This window comes from Citrus sinensis, chromosome 5 (assembly GCF_022201045.2).
Source record: "Citrus sinensis cultivar Valencia sweet orange chromosome 5, DVS_A1.0, whole genome shotgun sequence".
In the NCBI taxonomy this organism is placed as follows: Eukaryota; Viridiplantae; Streptophyta; class Magnoliopsida; order Sapindales; family Rutaceae; genus Citrus; species Citrus sinensis.
The window spans coordinates 36,340,590-36,364,635 of record NC_068560.1 but is presented as its reverse complement, the minus strand read 5'-3'; the positions used below and the strand labels follow the sequence as shown (position 1 = coordinate 36,364,635).

The 24,046-nt window shown below is 34.8% G+C and overlaps 5 protein-coding genes across 11 annotated transcripts; all 5 read left to right on the top strand.

Moving 5' to 3' along the window:
• Positions 1-4,073: 4,073 nt before the first annotated feature.
• Positions 4,074-6,817, top strand: LOC102615484 (protein DETOXIFICATION 33). The gene is made up of 9 exons (XM_006473365.4): positions 4,074-4,421; positions 4,521-4,716; positions 4,813-5,158; positions 5,248-5,334; positions 5,444-5,500; positions 5,680-5,918; positions 5,999-6,117; positions 6,221-6,307; positions 6,377-6,817. Exons 1-9 carry the CDS (start codon positions 4,137-4,139, stop codon positions 6,440-6,442), a joined length of 1,482 nt encoding a protein of 493 aa, XP_006473428.2. The 5' UTR covers positions 4,074-4,136; the 3' UTR covers positions 6,443-6,817.
• Positions 6,818-7,387: 570 nt separating this feature from the next.
• On the top strand, positions 7,388-9,548 carry LOC102615210 (30S ribosomal protein S9, chloroplastic). Its single transcript, XM_006473364.4, has 2 exons — positions 7,388-7,846; positions 9,071-9,548. The coding sequence occupies exons 1-2, from the start codon at positions 7,499-7,501 to the stop codon at positions 9,356-9,358; spliced, it is 636 nt and encodes a 211-aa protein (XP_006473427.1). The 5' UTR covers positions 7,388-7,498; the 3' UTR covers positions 9,359-9,548.
• Positions 9,549-10,028: 480 nt separating this feature from the next.
• Positions 10,029-15,128, top strand: LOC102613359 (probable E3 ubiquitin-protein ligase ARI2). Of its 4 annotated transcripts, none has more exons than XR_001507763.3 (7): positions 10,029-10,559; positions 11,142-11,174; positions 11,333-11,612; positions 12,103-12,583; positions 13,764-14,315; positions 14,606-14,773; positions 14,851-15,128. XR_001507763.3 is itself a non-coding variant. In XM_015528852.3 (7 exons), the coding sequence occupies exons 4-7, from the start codon at positions 11,333-11,335 to the stop codon at positions 14,721-14,723; spliced, it is 1,431 nt and encodes a 476-aa protein (XP_015384338.2). In that variant the 5' UTR covers positions 10,411-10,559; positions 10,981-11,053; positions 11,142-11,174; the 3' UTR covers positions 14,724-15,128. The 4 variants fall into 4 exon arrangements, 3 of the variants coding, with proteins under 3 accessions (XP_015384337.2, XP_015384338.2, XP_024952562.2); XM_015528852.3 differs by adding an exon at positions 10,981-11,053 and having other exon boundaries at positions 10,411-10,559; positions 14,606-15,128; XM_025096794.2 differs by adding an exon at positions 11,023-11,053 and having other exon boundaries at positions 10,412-10,559; positions 14,606-15,128.
• Positions 15,129-15,331: 203 nt separating this feature from the next.
• On the top strand, positions 15,332-18,579 carry LOC102613837 (probable E3 ubiquitin-protein ligase ARI2). 2 transcript variants are annotated; one of them, XM_015528854.3, is made up of 6 exons: positions 15,332-15,693; positions 16,544-16,576; positions 16,672-16,954; positions 17,049-17,529; positions 17,623-18,132; positions 18,250-18,579. In XM_015528854.3, the coding sequence occupies exons 3-6, from the start codon at positions 16,672-16,674 to the stop codon at positions 18,359-18,361; spliced, it is 1,386 nt and encodes a 461-aa protein (XP_015384340.2). In that variant the 5' UTR covers positions 15,332-15,693; positions 16,544-16,576; the 3' UTR covers positions 18,362-18,579. The 2 variants fall into 2 exon arrangements, with proteins under 2 accessions (XP_015384340.2, XP_006473421.2); XM_006473358.4 differs by having other exon boundaries at positions 15,332-16,092.
• On the top strand, positions 18,304-22,420 carry LOC102614528 (probable hexosyltransferase MUCI70). 3 transcript variants are annotated; one of them, XM_006473363.4, is made up of 7 exons: positions 18,304-18,452; positions 19,454-19,863; positions 20,519-20,736; positions 20,910-21,086; positions 21,164-21,319; positions 21,518-21,794; positions 21,908-22,420. In XM_006473363.4, the coding sequence occupies exons 2-7, from the start codon at positions 19,485-19,487 to the stop codon at positions 22,153-22,155; spliced, it is 1,455 nt and encodes a 484-aa protein (XP_006473426.2). In that variant the 5' UTR covers positions 18,304-18,452; positions 19,454-19,484; the 3' UTR covers positions 22,156-22,420. The 3 variants fall into 3 exon arrangements, with proteins under 3 accessions (XP_006473426.2, XP_006473425.2, XP_052297926.1); XM_006473362.3 differs by lacking the exon at positions 18,304-18,452 and adding an exon at positions 19,261-19,348; XM_052441966.1 differs by lacking the exon at positions 18,304-18,452 and having other exon boundaries at positions 19,360-19,863; positions 21,908-22,105; positions 22,280-22,420.
• The last annotated feature ends 1,626 nt before the right edge of the window (positions 22,421-24,046 follow it).

The following is a 24,046-nucleotide window of genomic DNA, read 5'->3' as shown; positions in this document are numbered from 1 at the left end:
TACGCCCAGATCTGATTCACTTGCAGGTATTCGAGAACAAGCCCCTCTAGAGATGAATGTGCAGTTGACTCAATCACTGTAGATTTTGCGACATCAATCCTAGTTGCCTTTCTTCGGCCGTATTCTAAGAATAAATCTCATTCTTGCTAAGAGCGGTAATTCCTTTAAGCCACTCACTGGAACCCCATGCCACAAAGCACCGCCGCACCGCTGGCCGCTCGTACAACAACCACAACACAAAGCCGATCGATTGGTTTGGGTATAATTTTACTTGGTCAATATTGAAATTGGAATTGATGGCAAAATATAAATTAATTTAAAAATTGATTAGATGATTTGCTAGTTTTTTGGGCGTTCTAGCATGATGAATAAAATGATTTGGTGAATTCGATTAGCTATTTTGTTCGGAAAATTGGATGACTAGTTTGGTGCATAAGGCTTGGAAGATAAAGATTGGTTTGCTATTTCATTTGCATTTATGCTTGTTTAAAACGGCGAGGCTTGGATTTAAAGAACAACGCGGTGGGCTTTGTGGGGTTGACTACAAATGAGTAAGGAATTTGTTTTTTTGAAAATTACTGAAATAACTGAAAATTCCATCCCTTTCAAGTGCTGCACAATTCTTTGAGGAAGTGCAATAATTGCAACAGACACTTGCCCAAATCCAATCAAATAATCCAACGAAATTTTCCTTTCACTTGCTTCAAGTAAAGAAGAAAAATTTGTAGCGGACACATACTTCTCAGCCACACCTTCATATTTCAGTAATAGCATTGGAAATAAGGGTAAACAAGTCTTTTACTCAAATAACTGACAATTCCGTCAAAGTTAACGGCAAAATTCACTAATTAGGGTGTGCAGTGATAGTTGTTGAAACATTAGGGTTGGGGCCAAAGTTTGTTGAAACATATGGGGGTAGGCGAAAAATAACCCTTTTTTTAATGATATGACAAATATTATAATAAATATTAATAATTGCAGTAACGAATTAAGGGTATTTTTTTAACACAACTTAAGTAAATAAATTATTCTAATCTTATCCCTCATTTTGTTTTCAACTCTTTTTCATTTCAGAATATTTTATTCCAACTTATTCCAATTACTAATTAATAAATTTAATCAATTCTAATTATCAGACACACACCTTTAGGAGATCATACAAAAAAAGCGCTTGAATAAAGTATTGTTTGTCAGAATTTGTCTAATCAGACGAACTCTGTGTAATTATTCTCCTGGTAATTTTTTTGAACTGTTTATTGAGTTTTTGCATAATTTTTGTATTCTGTGATATGCTAATTATTTCTAGTTTTATTATTTTACTAGCTTTTTTCCATTTGATTTTGATTAAAATTATAATAAGAAAACATCAAACAAATATATAAACATTATATGTATTGCGTAATACTAATAATAATAATATACCTATAAACATTCTTTTACAACTGATTTTATATAAATTAATGTGGCTTTATAATTATTTATTGCATATTAAATTGAAAAATCTTTTCATCTGAACACAATTTTCACTGTTATTTTTTAATGTTCTCAGATAAACAACCAATCATATTTTTAATATATTTTATATTTAACTGTTATTTTTTAATATTTTAATATTTTTTTAATTTCATAATGTTTTTTTATTTTATGTTGTTTTGAAAATAATCTGCCCAAGACATTTTTATGTTTAAGAATATGACATCAAAAACATTATTTTCCTTTCTAAAAAAGATTTAAAAACACTAATTGAAAAATAATAACAAATGCACCCTGAGGATTATCATTACTAAACAATCAAACATTACCATAACTCATTTATCGTTTCTGATTCTATTGTTTGTCCACCGCAAAATAAGCGTCAAGTTGTTTCCGACACTTAATAATTCCTTCAAAATGACAACAATTGTAATCTAGCAATGTTTCTTTGATTCTTTCAAATAGATTGAGCATGTTTATTCTTCTAAAAATTTGTTAAGAAAATTGAAAAATATAAATAACAAATTTAAGAAATTGTACCACACAATTGCTTTTGGTTAAAAAAAAAAAAAAGTTTATGATTTGAGTGAAGACTATTTAGTAATTGTCATGAGTGACGACATCAATTTTTTTTAATGACTCTTATTAGTGTAAAAAGACAAAAATATGTTTATAACAATAAAATCGTGTATTGCTAGTTGTTTTGAGCTAGAGGTGGTAAAAATACCCGTCCGGTCCGGACCCGGACCGTACCCGGGTGTTGCGGGCCGGGTAATATCCGGCCCGGGTATGAAGCCGGGTCGGTCTTGGGCATCACTTGATAAACCCGGAACCCGGATTTTATTAAAAAAATTATAAAATATATATTATTTTAAATATTTTATATTTATTTGACTTATTTATTATACATATATAAAGTTTTAAACACTTAAAATTTATATTTTCATGTCAAATTTTATTGAAATAAATTTAAAACTTATAAAATTATCAAAAAATAAAAAATATATACACATAAAATATTAAAAAATATAAAATCCGGGTACCCGGATTAAAACCCGGCCCGGACCCAGACCCGGACCGGTTGCATCCGGGCAGGGTCTGGTCATGGCAATACCCAGACCCGGCCCGGGGTTTTGCCATCTCTATTTTGAGCATCAACACTTCTTAAATTACGTAACTTAACGTAAGGTACTAAAATTTTGCTATTACAAATTTAATAACTTATAGTCTTATTGATTCATATCTTATGAAGGGACCCTCCTCTTAAAAAAAGTTGGGTGGTGGTAGGTATATTTTTCACTAATTCTACGTGATGCTAGAAATTTAAATTTTGCCACAATAAATTTGATGTACAGTAATCCTTATAAATATTTGAAGTATTTATTAGTAAATTTTTTATTGTAATATACATATAAGTGTTAAAGAAAATGAGCTTATTAAGTGAGGCCTTTATTGTTTCTTAAACTCATGTTATGTTATTAGTGAGAACATAAATTTATTCTTACTATAAGGGAATCGATGTAATTGGAAATATGAATATATTATTAACGGTAAATATAAGTACACAAAAAAAGGGATAGGATTATTTGAATTCAATACTTTCTTCTTTAAACTCATATGAAAAAAAAATGTATTTGTTGTTAAATTTTAATTTTTTAAAATTCCAAAATTAATCTTCACTAATTTCTTCCTTCTTCAATTTCATTGTAACAAGATTCTCTCTCCACCACATAAGTTGCCTGCAAATAGAACTCTCTTAAGTCTTAACTTGAGATAGAAATGAAAATGGGAATATTTGTTAATTTATATCATTACATTACCTTTAGAGAGAAATTAAGAGGTTTTACTTCTTTTTTTTTTGAAAATTTAGATGAAAAAAATCATTTATTCTTTTATGGTATGTAAAGGTTGCATGTAGATGGTGGGTGCCTGTTTCCCTTTCTTCTTGTAGATTAGAACAATATTTATTTGACTTTTAAGCAAATTGTCTCATCTCCCAAAAATCATTTGTTATTTATCATTAAAAAGAAATGTAAAAAGTGGTGAGAAATTAAAGGAACGAGAGAGAGAGAGAACAAGTGTAGTTAGAGAAAGAGAAAATATGATTATCTAGGTAATTTCATTAAAAATTGTTAATAATAATAAAATATTAATAAAAAAGAGTGTATAGAAAGAAAATTAATGGGTTTAATTAAAAAAACAATTGTGCATAAAATCATAATAATGTAATTTTAGTCAATACAGGGGTGTTGCCCCTTAACTACAGGAGAGGGCTACCTTACAGATTCTGTAAGGTACAGCCCTCACATGAATAGTGTTTAGTTGTGGGCTCATATGGGACCCATAACCAAATTTGTAAGTGAGCTGTAACTTACAGAATCTGTAAGTTAGTAAGCTCCCTTAACTACAATAAAAACGTATCCAATCAATCATTCACTTGTCAGAGAGGTCGCGCCAAATATTTGGTAAATCGAACGGTTGTCAAAGCACCACTTTGGTAGGTAAATCGAACCGTTGTCAAAGTACCACTTTTCAAGTTCCACACGGAACTAATAAGTTTCAGAAACCAACAAACTAAGTGTTCAGCCAAGAAGGACAGTTGGTTTCACTAAATTCAAACCCTTGTGTTTTAAATTTTTAATCAAGCGTTTCGGGTCGTCTCCATGTCAGCGGAAAATACAAGTCCACTTCTGAGTAACAAGGCGACCGAAAGCTACGATATTTATAGCGATGGAGATGATCAGCAAAAGCAGTTAGGTTTTGTTAAGGAATTTGGTTATGAATCTAAGCGGCTATGGAAACTCGCAGGGCCGGCAATTTTCACCTCTATTAGTCAGTATTCGCTTGGTGCTCTTACTCAAACCTTTGCTGGTCGCGTCGGTGAACTCGAGCTCGCTGCTTTCTCCGTTGAGAACTCTGTCATTGCTGGTCTTGCATTCGGTGTCATGGTGATTATTTATTTCTTTATTTCTTTATTTATCCATTTATTACTTAATTTTGGAAATTATTTCGTTATTTATAAACTTAAATTTCTGTACTAAATTCAGTTGGGAATGGGAAGTGCTTTGGAGACTTTATGTGGGCAAGCATTCGGTGCGGGGAGTATTAGGATGTTGGGCGTGTACATGCAGAGATCATGGGTCATTCTGCTGATCACTTCTTGTGTTCTTTCTCCTCTCTATGTTTGGTCTCCTCCGGTTCTAATGCTCTTTGGAGAGACCGCTGAGATCTCCAATGCTGCTGGTTAGTTAGACAGTTCCTCATCAACAAGTGTCATAATTGTTATAGATATTATATTTTATTAACGTCAATCCATGTTGAGCTTTTGGGATCATGCAGGTAAATTTGCTCTCTGGATGCTTCCTCAATTATTCGCTTACGCCTTGAATTTTCCAATACAAAAATTCTTACAAGCTCAGAGGAAAGTGCTGGTAATGGCCTGGATTTCAGCAATTGTACTAGTGTTACATGCACTCTTTAGCTGGTTGCTCATATTGAAGCTTGGCTGGGGGTTAATTGGAGCAGCAATCACTCTAAATTTATCTTGGTGGCTCATAGTTATTCTGCAATTGTTGTACATTTTCATTACCAAGTCTGATGGTGCCTGGAGTGGATTTTCATGGCTAGCGTTTGCTGATTTGTGGGCCTTCGTCAAGCTTTCTCTGGCATCTGCTGTTATGCTCTGGTACGTATATATCTCAGTCTCCTTTCTTTGAGTTATATTCTAAAATACTGTCTCACTTTATTTATATTTCATGGGAATGTGTTTTGCAGCTTGGAGTTTTGGTACTTGATGCTGCTGGTGGTCATAACGGGTCGCTTGCCGAATGCTTTGATTGCAGTTGATGCCATTTCTGTTTGGTAGGCAGACCATTTCATTTGTGTAAGCAATTATAAAAGATGCATTCTCTGAGGAAGAAATAGCATGAAATAGTTAGCTATTAGATTAACTTCTACACTTTTTTTGCAGCATGAATATACAAGGATGGGATGCAATGATTGCAATTGGGTTCAACGCTGCAATCAGGTAATATTATGACATACTAGCCAGTGCGAAACTTATTCGACATTGAAACTGATACATGTCACATGGAACTAAAATACCTGAACCAGTTATTGGATTTCAAATTACTTACTCTTTGCCTCTGCCTTGTTGGCAGCTAAGTAGTCTTTTATGTGACTGACTTTCAGATGATGTTTATATAGTGTTAGAGTATCAAATGAACTTGGAGCTGGTAATGCTAGGGCTGCAAAATTTTCTGTGTTAGTGGTTTCCATCACAGCTGTGACAATAGGTGTTTGTTGCACAATCTTGGTGCTTGCAACAAGATACAATTTCCCTTTCCTCTTCACCAACAGTGAAGCAGTTGCTGCAGAAACTACCAAGTTATCTATTTTGCTGGCAATCACAGTTCTTATGAATTGTCTTCAGCCAGTCTTATCTGGTAACTACTAAAACATCTTGTGAATAGATTAGACAAGATTTTTGTCCTGTCTTTCATTGTCACTGCCCTTGTATATTAAGGTGTTGCCGTGGGAGCTGGATGGCAATCTCTCGTTGCATACATAAACCTTGGATGCTACTACATTGTTGGATTGCCACTGGGCATTCTCCTGGGTTTCACATTTGGTTTTGGAGCTGAGGTGACATACTATTTATCATTCTCTTCGGCTTTGTTGGTACTTTGGGTTTGGTAATACTTTGTTGGTACTTTGGGTTTGGTAATACTTCAGTTTTGGGGTGCAGGGTATTTGGTCAGGGATGATTGGAGGCATTGGTTTGCAAACCTTAATCTTGATAGTGATCACTTCAATAACCAACTGGAGAAAAGAGGTCAGTACTGTTATCTAGGACAAAGTTGTTTGATTCAACTATGCATTTCAACCTCCACTGAATTTGCAGGCTGATGAAGCAGCAAGCCGTGTTATGAAATGGGGAGGATCAACTGGAGAGCATTGGTCTAAATAAACAAGCCTTGCAACTTTAACTCTGGCATTGGCAATTGAGCTTATGCGGAACCTTGAGTACTTTCAGACAAGGAGTTACAACGGGTAGCCCATTTACAAACTTTGATGTGGCATACTGGCCAGAAGGGATTGGACTTTGAAATTGAAGTTTGCTTGTGGCCCCGTCTATCTGAGCCTGATTCGAAAGGGGTGACCGATCGCGGATGGATTTTGTTATATTTCAGTAATTATTTTTTGGTTATTAAATTTTTATGTTGTACCATGACTATAATGCCACTTAAATAAGTTCCACGCGAATCATATTTTTTTCCCTGAAGGCTGCGGTGGTGGGAAATCACTCGTTAAAATGAAATTGCACTAGATCCTTTTTCATTCAGTTTTTCCTCCGCCCCATTGATAATAAAGTAAGCATTTTAGAAACAAAATTTTCATAGATCTCATTAAACCATTCTTTTAAATAATAATAAAAAAAATCGAATGAGGTGCGCGTTGTGTTTATCAACTGGGATTGTCGAATAACGATGATACTGGACTATGGGGGATTGAGGTTGGGTAAGTTACAGTTTTAAAGTATTTGATAAATATTAGTAGTTGTAGTTTGAAAATTATATTGTTTGATAAATATTAACGGTTGAAAAATTATATTAATATAATTTTTTACGTGTATAATAAAAAATTTATTATATTTTTTTTCACAATTATAGTTTTTAAGTTATAATATTTTAATCCTCATAAAAAATTACAACATTTCAATATCAAAAGCACCCTAAGGAAGTGGGAAAAAAATGACAATTAAATATCTAATAATTAGCTCAGGCTTTCTAGTTTCTACTTAAGTGTTAATACGCCAGATCCGAAGGAAGTCCCTACAAATTACCCCAATTAAATATTTGCGAACCAGAGTCAAAACCACAACCCGTTTATAATTCAAATAAACGGCAAGTCGTTTCTGAGCCACAATTGAGGAGCTTCAGAAACGACAGCGTTTGCTACCAGCAACCACATCTCTTACTCTTCCTAGGCCACATTTGCGTTGTATGTTTATCCATGTTCAACAATGGCAATGTCACCCGCAATATCTCCTCTCACATCTTCCCTCTCTTCCCTTTCATTTTCCTCCCAAATTTCTCAGAAACCAGGCATCCCCTTTGTCTCATTACACAGGTCCAAATCGATATCCATCTCTCCAAAAAATGATAAAACCCCAAAACTGGTAGTATCGGCCACAGAAGCTGCGCCAGCTGAACTGGAAACAACTGACCTCAAGAAATACGTCAAGTCGAGGCTTCCCGGTGGCTTTGCGGCTCAAACTATTTTTGGAACGGGCCGTCGGAAATGCGCCATTGCTCGTGTCGTCCTCCAAGAAGGCACCGGCAAATTCATCATCAACTACCGCGATGCCAAGGTTTCTTCTCTTTCTTTTTACCTTATATTGATTCTGATTTTAATTTTATTTATTTATGCTGGGAGTTTATGTTAGTAACTGATTTTGGCGAATTCATTTTGATGAGAAACCTTTGCAATTGGTTTTAATTTCTGGGCGGTTTAGGATTCACTTCTCTCATTCTCTCTCTCTATATTTCGTTTTATGTTGTATATCCATTTTAGGGTTACCTCCTAATTGCAATAATTGCAACTCAGGTGGCTTCAGTTATTATGAAAAGTTTTGTATTCCAGATGTCCAACTACCAGTTGCCTGCGAGTTTTGACAAGCTCACAATATGGGCTGTTATCCACCATTCTTCTTTTTAGAACCGCTGGTGTTTCTATGTCAGTGATTCCACATCTTGTTTCTTTGATTATCTTCTGGTCGTGTGGACTCCATTACTCATGGGTAGACAGTCCATTACCATAGTAAAATTTCGCAATGCTCCATGCATCTGATTATATATCATGCTCCCTTCATCTGACTTCCCTGGGTTAAAGCTATGTGCTCATCTTCATTAACCTCAACCTAATTGTTGGAGGAAAACCTGAGCTGAGAAGTGTTCAGTTTTAGGCCCCTGTGAACTCTGACTTCTGGTCACACTTCCTTTTTCATCAGGTGCAAATGGAGTTTATGGGTCCAGGCCAGTCTGACACTCTGTCAACTGGTGTATAAAAGAGATATATGTCCATTGATCAGATCATGTCTGCTCTCGAAAATGCATTTTTCTTCTTTTGGTTGACGCATAGGCCAAATAGATTAGATGTCACAGCCTCACTAATTGCTAGGTATTTCGCTTAGAAGCTTCAGGCAACTAACTGCAATGATCATTGGAAGGATGTTTTATGGTTCTATTTTCTGCCCCTTCTATTCATAAAAGGGTCAACATTTTAGCCATCAATGCAGTGTTCTTTGGTGCATCTTGATGAGTTTTGCTTCTGATGTGTTTATGCATGATAGAGCAACTCTTTTTGCGCCAGTAGGCCTTTCTAACTGAATGAAATGGAAGAGCAAGACCGCAAAGTTTAGGGTCGCATTTTCAGCTTGAGCATGGTCACGGCTATCTTAGTGTTTCTCTCATAGGAAGATCAATGAAGGAGAAGGATCTACCCATGAGGAATGTTATGCTTAATAGTGTTGTTTTTTACATTTTTTATCAGTTGCTTTTGATGTCCTAGTGATTCAGTTCTTACTGTCATGCAGGAATATCTTCAAGGCAATCCACTATGGCTACAGTATATAAAAGTCCCTTTGGTAACTTTGGGTTATGAAACTAGCTATGATGTTTTTGTGAAAGCTCATGGTGGCGGCCTCTCTGGTCAAGCTCAAGCAATAACACTCGGCGTTGCTCGTGCATTGTTGAAGGTGAGCCAGGACCATAGATCCCCTCTGAAAAAGGAAGGCCTTCTGACTAGAGATTCCAGAGTAGTAGAGAGGAAAAAAGCTGGACTCCATAAAGCCCGCAAAGCCCCACAGTATTCCAAACGTTGAGGCCAGAATTACAGTGTGATGGACTGTTACCCGTAGATCTATTTTCTGCTTGTATCTCTGAATTATTATTATTATTATTATTTTTGGTTTAACATTTTATGTTTGGAGTTTTGTACTTCAGTTCCGGGTATCATGGAATCATAAACCATTTTTGATAGATGGTTAAAGTTGTCCAAAATATTTCATTAAACCTGACCCTCTCAATTCCTCCCTCAAAACCGAACTGTCATTTTGGACTTTGGGTAGCTATGATGACTCCTGTCGAAATTAATTTGAAGTCACTCCTGACTTGGAAAACTTTCTGTTTAGAAATAGTGAAAAATACAAAGAAAAAGAATCAAACTTGCTCAAATTGTAGTTTTCAATTGACAAACATCCTGTCCTGCCTCCTCCAGAACGAGCAGAGAAATTATAGTGCTTAATAGCAGAAAAACATATTATTTGCTCAAGGTAATCACAGAATTAACCCAAAAAAAAAACAATATTTTATGTGCGTTTTCCTTTTCTTTTTATTTTTTCCTTTCTCTGAATTCTTAAAGAAGTTATGTGCGTTTGATCTTCGATATAAGATGATCTCAAGTTGGAAACCGGAAAGCAACAATGAATTTGCAGAAACCCAGACGGAGACGCCTCGCTGCAGAAAATTTCCTATTTGAACTAATGCTTTGAAGCCACGTAATACGACACAACTTAAGCATAGATGCGCAAAAACTCAGAAAAAAAAAGAGACCCAACCCCACGAAACGATCGCATTTTTTGCTACCCTGTCGCGTTTCTATTGGACAAAAAGTCAAAAACCTGAAGCTTCTGACTGCGTGCGTACCTCCGAAAAAATATCAGCTAAAACCGCAAGTACAGGCCAACAGCGTCAAAGTTAACGGCATTACGATAACTCGATGATAGAGTCCTATTTATTTTATAAACTCGTTTCTTTTGGTGATTTTTCCGTACTCTGCAAGCCGTTTATTTTCCCGGAAAAAAACAAGCCCCCTGATTTTCCCGGGAAAATAATTTGTCTTGATAGCACTTTTGACTTTATATCATGGGGGAATACAGGAGTAGCGACGATGATTATGATTATGATTATGATTATTACGATGATGATGACGAAGTTGATTTTGTTGATGACGATGAGAATGCCGCCGAACTGGAAGCCGCCGTTGAGCCCGAAATTCCGCCTAATTCTTGTCCTTCCAGTAAGGTACGGTGTCGTACTTATTTAAAGAACTACAAACGAAAGGAAAAAAAGAACCTTCAGTTTCATGGAAATCGAAATTTTTTAGTTTTCTAAGCTAAAGAAACATAGCTATCGGTCAAAGATTTTATTGATTGGTAAACAATTAATTTTTTAATGAGAGAATAAACCTTTTAACTAAGCAATATAGTTGAAAATACAAGCAATAATTAATTGAAACGATGGAATTTAACTTTGTTTTTTTGTCAAGCATTTTATATGGCGATCAGATTGATAATTTCAAAGCTCTTTTCTGCGGTGAAATTTTATTTCCCTGGCGCTTGTGTTTTATTTATAAGAATGATTGCTGTAAAGTTTACAAGCTCTTATTATTGCAATTAGTGTTGTATAAGAATTTTATTATGACATATTTTAAGGTATTCCTCAGAATTGATTGATTAATTGGTGCAATTTGGATTGGAAGAAACAGGGAATGATCTTGTTGGGGGTTTTCATTCTTGGTAATTAAATTATTTTTTTCTTTGGCACTGCAAATTTATCTGCATTTTTCTTGTTGTTGATCCGTTTTGTAACCTTCCTCTTCTGCAGGTAATTACAAAAGAATCGCTCTTGGCAGCACAGGTAAAGCATCTGCTGTAATTGTAGTTATTTACTTCTAAGGCTGGTCTATATATATTTTAGGTTTCTTTGTTAAGTAGAAGGGAAAATGAAAAGGGAATAAGCATTGTATTTATGATGATTTTTTTTTATATTTTAATTTTGGGGGTTGAACCATGCAGATGGAGGACTTGATAAGAGTAATGGACTTGCTATCACTGAAGGAACAACATGCAAGAACCTTACTTATTCATTATCGTTGGGATGTCGAAAAAGTGCTTGCAGTGCTTGTAGAGTACGGGAAAGAGCGATTATTTGCCAAAGCAGGCTTAACTATTGTGGAGACTGATGACGTTTCCTCATCCCAAGTTTCATCCAGCTATTGCTGCAATATTTGCTTTGATGATGTGTCTCTAGAAGAAATTACTACTATGGATTGTGGTCACTATTTTTGCAACAGTTGTAAGTACGTTAACATGAATATTATTCTTGAATGGCACTATTCAGTAAAAACTTTCTGAAGTCCTGGACCAGCCACTTTACAGTTTCTCTAACAAAGTATTTAACATCTGCACTTAGGATTTGCTGAAATATTGTTACTGTCGTATGATTACCTATTCTATCAAATGCTTAAACTCACTGAGGGAAGATTTCACGTAAAAGTTTAATATTTAATTGATATTTTTCATAATAAATTTTTTGTATAAACTGGTCACATATTAACCATGGTGTACTGCTGGAACACTGTGGCATTGAGAATTACAAAGTAATTTATTACCCCCAAAAAAAATAAAAGAGGAAAAGACAAAGAAGTAGTGAAGTATACTCAATGGAAGGGTTAACTAGGTAATACAGATTTATATTATCCATTTTCAGTTCTCACAAAGGAATTGTGTGTTCAAGGTGCTTGGAGAGATGAGATTGATTAATTTTTCTGTATGTTTGTTCCTAGGTTGGACCGAGCATTTTATTGTGAAGATAAATGAGGGCCAGAGTAGACGCATTACATGCATGGAACACAAGTGCAATGCTATCTGTGATGAATCAAAAATCAGATGTTTAGTTAGAGCAAGAGATTCTGACCTTGCTGATAAATTTGATCGTTTCATGTTAGAATCATATATAGAGGATAATAAAAGAGTGAAATGGTGCCCCAGTGTTCCACATTGTGGAAATGCAATAAGAATTGAGGTTGATGAACTTCGTGAAGTTGAGTGTGCATGTGGGCTACAATTTTGTTTTAGGTGCTCATATGAAGCACACTCGCCTTGTTCGTGTTACATGTGGGACCTCTGGTCCAAGAAATGCCAGGATGAATCCGAGACAGTTAATTATATTGCGGTCCATACAAAACATTGCCCAAAATGTCAAAAACTAGTTGAAAAGAATGGAGGTTGCAACCTAGTATCCTGTATCTGTGGGCAACCATTTTGGTGCGACTTCTTATCTCTTTCCGCTGCATTTTTATCTTCTTTCTGTGTGCTTGCATGAATGTAAGTGAATAACTGGTTGGGATTGGGCTGTTTTACGTGCCTGTACTCACTGGATGACCATTTTCTTCTTTATGACTTCTTCTTGGGTTAAGTTGTGGTTTTTGGGCCTTGTTTAGTATTTGAGATTTTATCATCTTTCAACTGTATGAGCTCTATATTTCGAACTGCTGAAATAGTTCCTGTCACATGTCATGGATATGCAATATTTAAAGTTCTATATTGATTGAGATCTAGACATTGTGGATACTTGGACCATTGAAATTTGTTCAAGAATGCGTCCAGAGTTTCTGACTCTCTGTGACAATATTTTAAAAATTATTGTCATCGAGTTAGTTAGGGATTTGTAACTCACTCATATAATACAGCGAAGGATTTGTTCTTGCATTCACTGTATGTTTGTTCGTGGGGGGATTCTAAATGGTATCTTGGGATATTATATTTACCATGGGGCAGTCACATTTCATGACCGTGCTCTGATGTCAATGGCTAAACCTTCAATATTTCTTGCATTTCCATTCTCGTGAGAGTGAATCTATTCAATGTAATTATACTTGTTACCATCAATTGATAATTATTACTTAAACAGTTATACCTGCCACTGCTAACAAAAATGAAGACTTAATTTATGACAATCCTTCTCCTGTTTGTGACTTTGTTTGGCTGTTTGACCAATGAATTAAAAGGCATGATTTAACAGGAATGTTGCTTTGAAAATTTGCATTTTGATTAATGGGTCTTGCTTAAGTTGCATATCATTGACTTGTAGCAAACCCAAATGTTAGTCAACTATGAGCTCCCAAGTGTTTCATAGACTGCCATATTCTTGAATTAGGTGACTCCTTGTAGGTTGCTGTAAGTTACATATAATATAACTTACCAGCTACCTTGATTAATATACCAAAATCTTTGAATGTTTCAGGACCAAGGTCTGTTTTTTTGGTCATATCCATTATGATTTATGGATTGGCATTTATATATACTATATTTGGTATTGTGCCGCATGTTTTGGTAGTCCAATAGACCTCTAGAAAACAATGAACTTTTATTTTCTCCCTGGAATATTGGTTACTACGTAACAAGATCAAAATTGAATTCTTGAAGTTTCTCCTTAATTGTGCAGTTGGCTTTGTGGTGCTGCCACTGGTTCCGATCATACTTGGACCTCTATTGCTGGTCACAGTTGTGGGCGATACAAAGAAGACCGTGAAAAGGAAACTGAGTCTGCTAAGAGGAGTCTTGAGCGCTATATTCACTACTACAGTCGCTACGAAGCCCATAGGGATTCTTCTAAGCTTGAATCTAAGATGAAGGAAACCATGCAGGATAACATAAAAATACTGGAGGAATGTTCAACAGCATCATCTAAAGACTTCGTTTGGCTATTCAATGGGGTTGATAGGCTATTCAGATCGAGGCGGGTTCTTGCATATTCTTACCCATTTGCATATTACATGTTTGATGGTGATCTATTTGCGGATGAAATGACAAAGGGGGAAAGGGAAATGAAACAGAACTTGTTTGAGGACCAACAGCAGCAGTTTGAGGCAAACATTGAGAAGCTTTCATCGTTTCTGGATGAGAAATTTCATTTATACAATGAAGACGAAATTAAGGATTTGAAATTGAGGGTCATTGCTCTTTCTGCGACCACTGATAATCTCTGCCGAAATCTGTGAGTTTATCCTGTTTTCTACAACCATGCCTAAATGCTGTTGTTAGAGTTATGTTTAACAGGATTTCACTTAAAGATTTAACCATGTAAATGGAGTAATTTCCAAAATTACCAAAAACCCATATTATAGCAATATACAGAGAAACTTAATCTTGCATTAAATTTACTTTTGATTGGGTTTATTTGTGTATGACAAAGTTATTTGGAAAATTGCGGACGGCAAACAGAATCATGTTTCATTGTCTTCTCCAGTGGTGATTAATTCTTGTACATCTGTTGACCTAATGCAGGTATGAATGTATTGAGACCGATCTGCTGGGTTCGCTCAAGCATTCGGTTCACGAGATTGCTCCTTATAATACAAACGGCATTGAGAAAGCTTCACTTCCTAGTTACCAGGACACCTAATCATTGGGATATTAAAACATGGGATGAGTGGAAGATCCCCGCTATCAATGGTATAATTCTTAGAACAGCTGCAGTCTAATTATTCTATTCATCCAAGACATCACAACTCAACCATAAGGTATTGTAGGAGGAATAAGGGGCATTCTCAGTCTCTCCCATCAGAATAATTTAGAAGGAAGCAACTGGGACAGCACAATTGATCTTAACTTGCCGCAAGCCTCCGGTGACCAGGGGTCCTAACTTAATTTTTTCCTTTTAATTGTATATCAATATATAGCTCAATATGGCTCTTTTTTACATGCGGTTGGCGATAGATTCACCACGTTTTCGCTTACAGAGCCTATCATATATTTTGTTTTCATCTTAACCTCATGGCTTAACACAGTTTTCAGTAATTTTTGGATCCGGAGCATTGTTAAAGTTGTAAATCAGTAAATGGCGTCGATTGCTGTAGTTCTTCTTTATATTCGTCAGCTACTACTGTCAACGTTTGTTGCGTTGAAAAAGCTCAAGTCGCTTTAATTATTAAGAGGAGATTAAAGTAGACGACGTTGTAAACGTGTAACGGTGAATTGTGTGGATTACCTGTCTTGCCTTTGCAACGTACTCTTAACATTCATTGGCCCCTTTTTTTTCTTTTATTTGAAAGAAAATGTTTTACAGAAAAATAAGTTTCGGCAAGATTCAAGTGTTGTAAGATGATCTAATGATAAAGCTTCAGCTCGATTTCTCAAAAAGCGCATATGAGCACTAAGAAGTCCAAATTTTTCTTATTCAAAAAAGTGAGATCATAAAAAGTTAAAAGAGAGAAAGAAAAATAGAAAAAAGAAAAAATGGCCGGCAGACTCGGCTGCCTAGCATATGCACTGTGCAAATCACTTTCACAATTCATCTCAAAACTTGAACCCTAATTTCCTCAATTCTCCGAGTTCTAAATTGCAGTGTGCACTAATAATTGATCATAGGAGAGGTAAAGTTCATTGCTCGAACGTAATTCAAAATTTCCCCCTTTTTTTTTTGGTTTATTTACATTGCAATATGTAAAATAATCCGCAGAAACCTAGTCCTAGTCTAACACGACATAGGACATACGATTTTTAAAAGTTTAAGAAAAACCCAGATTCTTGTCCTGCCTTGTTTTTGTATATAAAGCAAACTTCTTCGTTGTTCATTAGTTTAATAAATCAGTGATAATTTTTTCTGTTTATTTTTATTATTGCTGTTTTATTTGTTTAAAATGGAGGACTACGGAAATAGTGATGACGAGCACCAGTATCTTGATGACGATGAAGTCGATATTGATGATAATGGATACGGCTTTGAAGCCCCTGAGACTGAGAACATGGCCAGAGCTAGTGCGTCCAGTATGGTATAGTGCAGTTTTGTTTCTGGTAGAGCAAGTAATTCTTTTGTGTTGTGGGTGCCTACTAATTTAATTGGTAAAACCTCTGCAGTTGAAACAAAAGGACTGGGATTCGACCTCACAGATGAGAGAATTGAGTTAACTGTTGTGTTATATATATATATATATATATATTCCTCCTTTTAATCCTGATTGTACTTGAATAATTAGTGTTCAAAAGATTTTATTTAGACTGTTATGCAGTTAGATGAAGTTCTGGCTGGTTAGGTTCGAAGACTATGTAACTGTAAGACATAATGAAATTCTTGGATTCTTTTCTCCTCAATGCAGATTGATGGCAAGATTTTTGAACCAATTCTTTCTTGTTCTGCAAATGACAACATTCACTGGAGCGTACTTTTATTTGGTTTCGATTAATGAAGCAGAATTTGTCTTGTAACCTTCCCTTTTTGTGCAGGTAATACCAAAAGAATCACTTTTGGCTGCACAGGTAAAGTGTCCGCTACAACTGTGGTGATGTTTTTCAGATTTTTCTAATGTGTAGAAACATGCTGTGTGTGAGATGGGAATGTTAAACCTTTGCAGATGGGGGACTTGCTAAGAGTAATGGACTTGCTATCAGTGAAGGAAAAACATGCACGAACCTTACTCATCCATTATCGTTGGGACGTAGAAAAAGTGTTTGCAGTGCTTGTAGAGGAGGGAAAAGATAAATTATTTGCTCAAGCAGGGGTAACAGTTGTAGAGAATGATCATCAAGTTCCCTTATCCCAGTGTTCATCCACTTTTTGTTGCAATATTTGCTGTGATGACGTGTCTCCTCAAGAAGTTACTACCATGGACTGTGGTCATTGTTTTTGCAACAATTGTAAGTAAGCTGCTAATCTGTCATCTGTATGTTTTCAGTTGTCACGTCACGTGGAACCGAAATAATCGAATATTCTTGTGTGATTGTGCTTTAGGTTGGACTGAACATTTTATCGTGAAGATAAACGATGGGCAAAGTAGACGCATTAAGTGCATGGCACTCAAATGCAATGTTGTGTGTGATGAAGCAAAGATAAGATGTTTAGTTAGCGCAAGGGATTCTAATATTGCTGATAAATTTGAGCGATTCTTGTTAGAATCATATATTGATGATAATAGAAGAGTTAAATGGTGCCCTAGTGTCCCACATTGTGGAAATGCAATACAAGTTGAGGCTGATGAACTTTGTGAGGTTGAATGTGCTTGTGGGTTCCAATTTTGTTTTAGTTGCTCATCTGTAGCACACTCGCCTTGTTCGTGCCTAATGTGGGAACTCTGGTCCAAGAAGTTTGAGGTAGAATCCCTTTCGCTTAATTGGATCTCTTCCCACACAAAACCTTGCCCAAAATGTTGCAAGCCAATTGAAAAGAATGGGGGTTGCAACATGGTGCGCTGCAAGTGTGGGATCACATTCAAGTGAGTGGTAGCTAGCTCTTGGCATTTTTTTTTTAATTCCTAATATCATATTTCCAATAAAATTTTGAAATGCCCTTTGCTTTGCTTATGCAGTTGGATTTCCGGTTTGGAATATTCAAACGGATATATAGAAGTTTCGGAAAAGAGACCTGAGCATGGGAAGTGGAGGCTTGAAAGCTATTATCACTGCCACAAACTGTACAAAGCTCATACAGAATCTTTTAGGCTTGAGTATGAGATGAAGGAAGACATACAGGATAAAATAAAAATACTGGGTGAAAAGGACACATCATCCAAGGACTTTGGCTGGATAAAGGATGGACTGAATAAGCTCTTTAGAGCAAGGCGGATCCTTTCATTTTCGTACCCATTTGCATTTTACATGTTTGCCGATGACCTGTTGAAAAATGAGATGACAAGAGAGGAAAGGAAAATAAAGCAAAACTTTTTTGAGGACCAACAGCAGCAGTTTGAGACCAACATTGAGAGGCTTTCATTGATTTTAGAAGAAAATTTTGAGAAATATTCCGAGCACCAACTTAAGGATTTCAGAATGAGGGTCATTACTCAATCAGTCACCGCTGATTATCTCTGCCGGAATTTGTAAGTCCTTGCCTAGGCACTTTTGGCAAAAATACACTTGGATTATTTAATTCCCACATTTACATGTATTGAAACATTTGTATATTCATTTCATTCATAGTAACCGGATATGTGCAGGTACGAATGGATTGAAGCGGATCTACTGGGTTCTCTCAAGCATTCGGTTCATAAAATAGCTCCTTTCAACTCAGCAGCTGTAGAGAAAGCTTCAAAAATTCCTTATTGTTGACACTTAGATAATAAAAAAGCTCTACACACACAAACCTATTTGGGGACAAAGGAGAACGGAATCATTTTACAGTGAATTGCCCTTTTTTTGGGTAAATAGTTATACTTTCATCAACCAACTCTTCTTTTCCCATTGCTGCTTCTCATCATAATTTTGCTCATTTTCTAATATCGTTTCTTTCATATGGAGTTTAATAAAAAGCCTTCGTTATTATGAAATGCTCATGTTAGAATAAGATTTGTGGCTGCACATATTATGATGCAGACAATCCTTTGCTAATGTTGCAGTTTTGTTAATATTGTACTTTTGAAAATAATTGTTGTTAGAATAATGTGAGTAGAATCAATTAAATGTTTAGTAAATTTTATTTTTTAAAATGTTGTGAATTTTAAATAATTGTATATGTCAAAAATAATTTAAAAAAAAATTTTTTACTAAACATTAAAATTTAACTTTTAACTTTTTAAATTCACTTTTAAGTCTCTTAATTGCAATACAAATGAACTTTATATGAATTCTTAAGCAATTTTCAGATTGCAAAGCATTTTTATGAAAATTAATAGATGGGAAAAATTGCTTAAAAAATGACATGTAATATTCAAATTTTTTCTATTAATTTTTTTATTTATAAAAATAAAATTCACTTTATAAAATGAAAACACTTTCTAAGTAGTTTTATTTACTTGGTCATTAATTTATTTAATTGATCATCTATGTTTAAAAAGAAATTGTTTTGATCATAAAAAAAAAAAATATAGGTAAACAAACATTGCAATTCCATAATGTATTAAAACTTAAAGGAATTTGTGCAACAGAAGGTTTATATATTAAAAATATATGAGACATATATAAAATAAATGTACGACATGTCGGGTTTTAGTTTCATAAAATAAATGACATATTATAAATTTTTTATTTTGGAAAAAAAATATATGAGTGGTATGTAAGTTGATCGCTTAGATCCCACGTCCTAAACTTTTACAAAAGGTGAATGAATATCATACTTCTAATGCATTTTTTATTAACCAAAAACTTATTTGAAATTATTTTAAATTTATCCTGATGTTCAGTTGATCATTGCAATGCTTGCAGGTACAGACGATTGCTAACCAACTGATTCAATATGTCGTCTTCATTGTTTAACGACAGCGGCGTATCTATCCCGATCTCCGACGATGACTCGGACGAGCTCGGTCGGATGCGAGTCCGAGTTCGCAGAAAGCGCAAGAAAAGCCTCCATCGAGTTAACAATGAGTTGACTCGGCGAGTTGTTAGGTTTTTTATGAAGTACTGGATGGTCCTGGTCCTGGTATTCGCCATTGGATTGCTCGTTTTCGAGGCCACCAGAATTGGAAGGAAACCGAGTATGATTGTTAAAACGGAACAGGGTAAAGTGACGTCACAGCTCAAGGAGTTCAAGAGACCGATTTCCGATAAGAAATCCGACTCCACTTTGAATCGGCTTGATCCGGTTATGAAAATCGTTCACGGTGTTAAGGAACGTAAGTGTTTTTTTTTTTAAATTTTCCTTTTAATTTGTTATATATCTTAGCTTACTACCGAAGTGAAGCATTGTGTACAAAGATAATAAATTTCAATAAACATGTTTCAGTTATGAGCAATAATACACAGTTATGGTAATTTCCTTAATTGGCCTGGATTGTACTGACTATGTTCAAGTTTTGAAAGAAACAAGCTGTAGTGTAGTTTCATTATTATTTACTAGCAGCGTTAAGTGTTCTTAGGTAGAATACTATGTCAAGAGCATATGTTGAATTGTAACTTCTTAGTATGATATTTTGTGTATCAGTGAGTTCTTGCTTGTTAGATATATATATGAAATAAACTCAGCTATGGCAGCCTTAAATTTTGAGAATGAATTCAAATAGTAAGATTGTTGGAAGAGTGGGAGTGTGAATCAAGCGGAAGTATGGAGAACAGTTTCTCTTGTTGAAAAGGATAATGGGCTTGTTGGATTGTAGGAAGTTAATGCTTTAATAATTGCATTCTTGTGTTGTATAGGAAACGACCTGTCAACTATAGTACTTTTAATTTTTGAGGACTAGTTAACTATAGTACTTTTAATTTTTGCCATCTATCATGTAAAAGATGTTACGGACATTTCAGTGTATGACATAATTTTGTGAATTCTAACAGCTTGCTTGAAGATGTTGCGTCCTGATGAACTTGAGAATCTTGATCTTCCTATGAATAAGGAATCCAGCAGTCCCATAAAGAAAGTGGTTTACTTGTCGGGCAATGACCTACCTTACGTAGGGGGAAACTCCACTCTCTCCCAACAACCCAGAGAAGGCACAAGATTTAATTTATTTACAGGAATTCAAACTTTTGATCAGAGAGAGGAAAGTTTCAAGGTTAGAACACATTTGATAGTTTTTTCCATAGTTGGGATAATGGATGGTTGCCATCTTTTGAATGCTTATCTGAGTTTAAGTTTCTTGCAATTCATAATCATATAATTTTGTACAATATTGCTGCTTTATGTGTTTAGGTGTTGATATATGCTGAAAAATTTTGTTACTCACAGGTGAAAGAAACCGCTGAAATACATTGTGGTTTTTACAGTGAACGTGGAGGGTTTAGAATTTCAGATGAGGACAAAATTTACATGCAAAATTGCAAATTTGTGGTATCTACTTGTGCATTCGGGGGAGGAGATGATCTTTATCAACCAATTGGAATGTCAGAAGCATCACTTCGCAAGGTTAGCAAGTATGACATATTGGACTTGCTAGCTTACATGCTTACAATTCTTATGCATTATGTACCATATGGATTCAGGTTTGCTATGTTGCATTTTGGGATGAAGTTACCCGTGCAGCTCAGGAATCAGAGGGGCATAATATTGGTGATGACGGCTTCATTGGGAAATGGCGCATTGTGGTTGTAAAGGATCTTCCTTTCACAGACCAAAGGTTGAATGGTAAAATTCCAAAGGTATGACAGTTACACACAAGCATGTTTTCTCCCATGAAATAGTCAATATATAGAGTGCTCTTTATGTGATTATCAGCCATCATTTCCTAGACAAACCTTTTGTAAGACTTCTTGTTCACTTGTTTGTACAAGACTTAAGAAGGTGAGAGTGCATGTGAACATGTTTATACTGGTTTAATATGTGTACTCTGTTATCAGATGTTGGCCCATCGCCTCTTCCCTCGAGTTAAGTTCTCTATATGGGTGGATTCAAAGTCTCAATTTAGGAGGGATCCTTTAGGGGTGTTGGAAGCTCTTCTTTGGCGTACAAATTCTGTGCTTGCAATTTCAGAGCATGGAGCTCGCAGCAGTGTGTATGATGAGGCGAAGGCTGTTGTGCGGAAAAACAAAGCCACTCCAGAAGAAGTTGAGGTGCAGCTGACACAATATCGCCATGATGGCCTCCCAGAGGACAAGAGATTCAATGGAAAGAAAGGTATGCTTTACCAAGACAAAGCATTGATTTTAACAAGCTTGATGCATTGTGTAATTGAGCTTTCTCAATAAGTAAATTTTTAGTTGTGTTTTTTCATTTGTTGAAATATGCAGCTCTAAATGAAGCATCTGTCATTGTGAGGGAGCATTTGCCAGTAACAAATATGCTCATGTGCCTTTGGTTTAATGAGGTGGTTCGATTCACATCTCGTGATCAACTGAGTTTCCCATATGTTCTATGGCGATTGAAAGTGCATGAGAAGATCAACATGTTTCCTGTTTGCATCCGCAAGGATCTTGTTAATACGATAGGTCACGTACGGAAGGCTAAGCCCCTGAAGAGTTTTTTTCCTGCAGACTAACACCCAATTCATCTTTCAATTGTTGTAATAGAGTGGTCAGGGAAAATATAGGCTGCATTTATTCTTTATTCATTTGTAGATTTTTGTCAAATGCCCTAGACAGTTCTCTTGTTTTCTTTAATAGGTCACGTACGGAAGGCTAAGCCCCTGAAGAGTTTTTTGTCTTCAGACTAACACCGAATTCATCTTTCAATTGTTGTAATAGAGTGGTCAGGGAAAATACAGGCTGCATTTATTCTTTATTCATTTGTAGATTTTTGTCAAATGCCCTAGACAGTTCTCTTATTTTCTTTAATTCTTATTCTTTTGGTACAAGTAAATTATTGAATAAGGTCATGTCTACGTTGGAGTTGTTATAAGGTAAAATACGAATTATAGCTACATACGTAAAATGATAAATTATAAAAATTCATTATAATTTTGATTGTGTGATTATGAAAGAGTACTTCACTGTGAAATGATTTCAGTATAGTTCGACCCATTCAATATTTTTTATTCTTTTATGAAATTGTTGGCAACAATTACAATTGTTACACTACGGGTGTTAGACATCATATCATAGCTTTCCCAAGTCAAGATAATTAAAGTCTGTCAAGTATTTGTAAATATGATTCACAGTATTATGCTCAAAATTGAGGGCAAATGTTCTTAAATCAAAGCCTGACGAGTGTTTGAAAATATGATTCACAATACTATACTCAAAATTAAGAGCAAATGTCCCATTCCAAGTATGGTAAAACCATGTAGCTTGAAATAAAAAGAATAATACTTTTATAACGCGATAAAAAAAAACGGTGATTGTGTTTGTTATTATTAAATAAAAATGATTTCAAAATAATATAAATAATAAAACTAGGGTTTAGGATAAGAGTATATACTTGTGGAGAAATCTTCTAATAAGATAGTTTTTTACTAAAGTTAGAGCATCTCCAAAAGGATCTTTAAATTTACTCTTCAAATTTCAATTTGCTTATTGATGTGGCAAATAAGTGTATAGAAAAATATAATCCCCTCCAAAAGATTTACCAAATAAGAATAAATTAATATTATTTTAATCAAATCTTTCCCACTATCAATTGAATTGTTATTATATTTTTTAAAATAAACATAAATAATAATTATTGCAGTCTTATCTTTTCAATAAATAATAAAAAAATATTAATAGAAGAGGGAGAAACTCACTCGGCAATATTGAAGAGTGAGAAACAAATCTTATTTGAATAATCTAAATTAACGTGTCTTTTGGAGTGTTTAATATTGATATGACTTTTCAAATAAGAAGTAAAATCTTATTTGAAGAGTCTTTTGGAGATGCTCTAAAAATGACAAGTTAAAAAAACACATAATTCAATGTTTAAATATGTATTTTTGTCTTTTTTTTAATTGAAAATTTATGTTATAAAATTATTCTTTAGTCATGGATCTATTAGTTTGATACAGTGAGAATAAGCTAAAAGATAAAAGGAAAAAATTCAATGCATTATAAAAATAAATTTCAAGATAAAATACACTGCATTGAAATATATATATATATATATTATCTCTCACTTCAACAAACTTCCTTTTGAAGAATTTTATATATAAATATATATGCCTAACGAGTGTAAAATGCAATAATAATTAGGTTCTTGAAAAGTATCTTATTGTTTTTTTTAATTACATCAAATTCATTAAAAAATTGTTGTTGAGTGTTTATAGTTTCTTTTTAATATTTTATAAACTATACATATGCTAAAGAAACTCGAACTCTTTATTTTAGATTTGAACACTCCACCTTAGAATTAAGATTGTGCTTACTTATTAGAATGAGAGTAAGAAGTGTTACCACTAGCATTTACTTGCTGATTTAAGGAAGGGAGTTGGGGTCTTACTCTGTAATCTCACTTATTTT